The sequence below is a fragment of the Suricata suricatta genome, chromosome 6 (genome assembly GCF_006229205.1).
Source record: "Suricata suricatta isolate VVHF042 chromosome 6, meerkat_22Aug2017_6uvM2_HiC, whole genome shotgun sequence".
NCBI classification, from domain to species: Eukaryota; Metazoa; Chordata; class Mammalia; order Carnivora; family Herpestidae; genus Suricata; species Suricata suricatta.
In genome coordinates, this window is record NC_043705.1 from 31,174,593 (window position 1) to 31,177,123 (window position 2,531).

Below are 2,531 nucleotides of genomic sequence, written 5' to 3' on the forward strand. Positions count from 1 at the left end.
CCTGGGGCGGCAGCAGCGAGTAGGTGACCTGGGCGTTGGCGCCCGCGTCGCTGTCTGTGGCGCTGACGCTGCCGATGTGCAGCGCGGGGCTGTTGTTCTCGCGGACCCGCAGGGTGTAGGTGGTTTGGCTGAAGGCGGGGGCGTTGTCGTTGACGTCGGAGACCGTCACGGTTATGTTGTGCTGCGTTTTCAGCCTGGGAGTCCCCAAGTCAGTGACGGTGATGGTGATGTTGTACTCGGCCTGGCTCTCTCTGTCGAGGGGACTTTCCGTTACGAGCGTGTAGAAATTCTTGAAAGTCGGTTTCAGAAGGAATGGCAGATTATCTGGAATAGAGCAAATCATCTTTCCATTGTCTCCAGAGTCTCTATCTCGAATTCTGAAGATAGAGACTACAGTCTCAGGAGCATTTTCTGGGATAGAGTTGGTGAGTGAAGATAGGGTAAGTTCAGGGGCATTGTCATTCACATCCACCACATGTATGACTACAGTGCCTTTTCCAGAAAGGCCTCCTCCATCTATGGCCTCAACTTCTATGTGGTAAGATTTAATGTGTTCAAAATCCAGTTTCATTGTCAGTCGGATTTCTCCTGTGACTTCATTAATTGAGAAAGTTTGTTTAATTTCATCGGACGCTTGGAAAAAGCCATAGGAAACTCGCCCGAAGTTTCCAGAATCTATATCTCTAGCGGAGACACTAAGTACTGAGGATTCTAGAGGGCTGTTTTCCAAGACCTGTACTTCATAAGGGGTGTGCACAAACTCTGGAGCGTTGTCATTGACGTCCATGATCAGGATTCGTACTGTGGTGGTGCCAGATCTAGGTGGAGACCCACCATCCAGTGCTATGAGGGTTAAGGTGAACTCAGGCTGCTCCTCTCGATCCAGAGCTTTGTCCTGCACCAAATCTGGGTATTTCTTGCCCTCACTATGATTTCGAGTTAGAACATGAAAATGAGAATTGGGGCTGATAGTGTATTTTTGAAGACCGTTGCTGCCCACATCCAAATCCCGAGCTAATTTCAACGGAAACAGAGTCCCTGGCTGGCTGTTCTCCAGTATTTTCAAGAGGATTTCCCCAGTTGGGAATACTGGGGAGTGGTCATTTGTGTCCTCAATTGATAATTCTCCTTCAAAAAATTGCACTGGCGTTTCCAGCAACACTTGGAAATGCAGTATACATGGTTCAACAGGGCCACATAGTTCTTCCCGGTCTAGTTTCTCCCTCAAAAGCAAGTCTCCTGTCTGATGATCCAGTTGCAAGCGCTGCTTGTCATCGTCAGACACCACCCGGGCTGACCTAGTGGCCAGTTCCCCAATTCCCAGGCCCAGATCCTTGGCCAGATGGGCTATAAAGGAGCCACTCTCAGTTTCTTCCATCACAGAATAACGAATAGGCTCCAGGTGAGCCTGAGACAAGAACCCCATCAAAACAAAGGCCACCACTTGCCTGTTTGGTTGAATTCTCTCTGGCGTCTTCATGTTGGAGTCCCGGTGCTTACATCCAATACCTCCTGGCAACCACAAAAAGACTGGAGATACTATATTCTGATTTCTCGTTTGGCAGAATCCTCATAAAGGTGCCTTAATCTGAAATTCGTTTAGTATATCGCAGCCCAAACTCGCTGGTAACCCAGTACGGCTGGCAAAGCTTCTTCCGTGTATTTCTGATTCCTTTTTGTAACAAAGGAATACGGAGCTTTTTACAGCTCTTTTTTCACTGTCTTAGCCTGCAGCGCCACCCTGCGTCTTGATTGAGAAATTAATATTCTGAAGTCAAAGCTTATTTTGGAAGTGTCCAAATGTAAACGATTTTTAAAAGTGTATATAACTTTTACAAACCTTGTTATTCCATTAAATTGCATAATTTATAAGGTCACTTCATTATATTGCATGAGCTAGAGTAATTGTGAGCACAAAGCAAAAGGATACTCCCACACTCTAATCAGTGTAACTTCAAAGAACTCCGTTTCCCCTTTGCATATTCTAACCAGGGGAGATAAATTCTCATAAAATTATAATTCATAATAGTTACATTTCTTTATTTCCAAGTATTGAGGAATTTATGATGATGCAAAAGTTCGTTAAGATGTCCTATGTCATAGGTCTCAGGGAGACTATTTTTCAAAGGAAAGTTTGTATGTCCCTACATAGGTGTACAAATAGTAACATAGTTGAAGGAAGAGGCATCTTGCTTTGTTATGAGTCCTTTTACAGTGTGAGCCCATATTAAATTCATAAGGAATAAAAAAGTATTAGAATTGGATTCTGAGACCTGGAGAGTAAATGAAAGGCGTTTTACAGATAAGGAAACTAAAATGTATAGGACTTGATTACTCTAGTAGCAGGATAATATGAAGACAAAATCTAGTGAATAAACATCATAGAATTTTATTAAGATAAAGGGTTTAAGTTTAAACTTAATTAGATAGATATCTATGTTTTATAATAAGTTTGCTTCTTACCACCTTTATCCTTTGTATCCCAGGTACCATATTCTTCAACCAACTCATTGTGGGGTGGGGTGGGGTGG

General features: G+C 43.5%; 2 protein-coding genes across 2 annotated transcripts in view; one reads left to right on the forward strand and one right to left on the reverse strand.

Annotated features, from left to right (window-relative positions):
- The window catches only part of LOC115293404 (protocadherin beta-2-like), a 38,750-nt gene that overhangs the window by 18,673 nt on the left and 17,546 nt on the right, over window positions 1–2,531 (forward strand). The gene's annotated exons all lie outside the window — the stretch shown is intronic.
- LOC115293978 (protocadherin beta-4-like) lies at window positions 2–1,660 on the reverse strand (the record flags this gene model as incomplete). Its single annotated transcript, XM_029941684.1, has 1 exon — window positions 2–1,660. A coding segment is annotated over exon 1 (1,479 nt), but the record flags the coding sequence as incomplete, so codon positions are not given.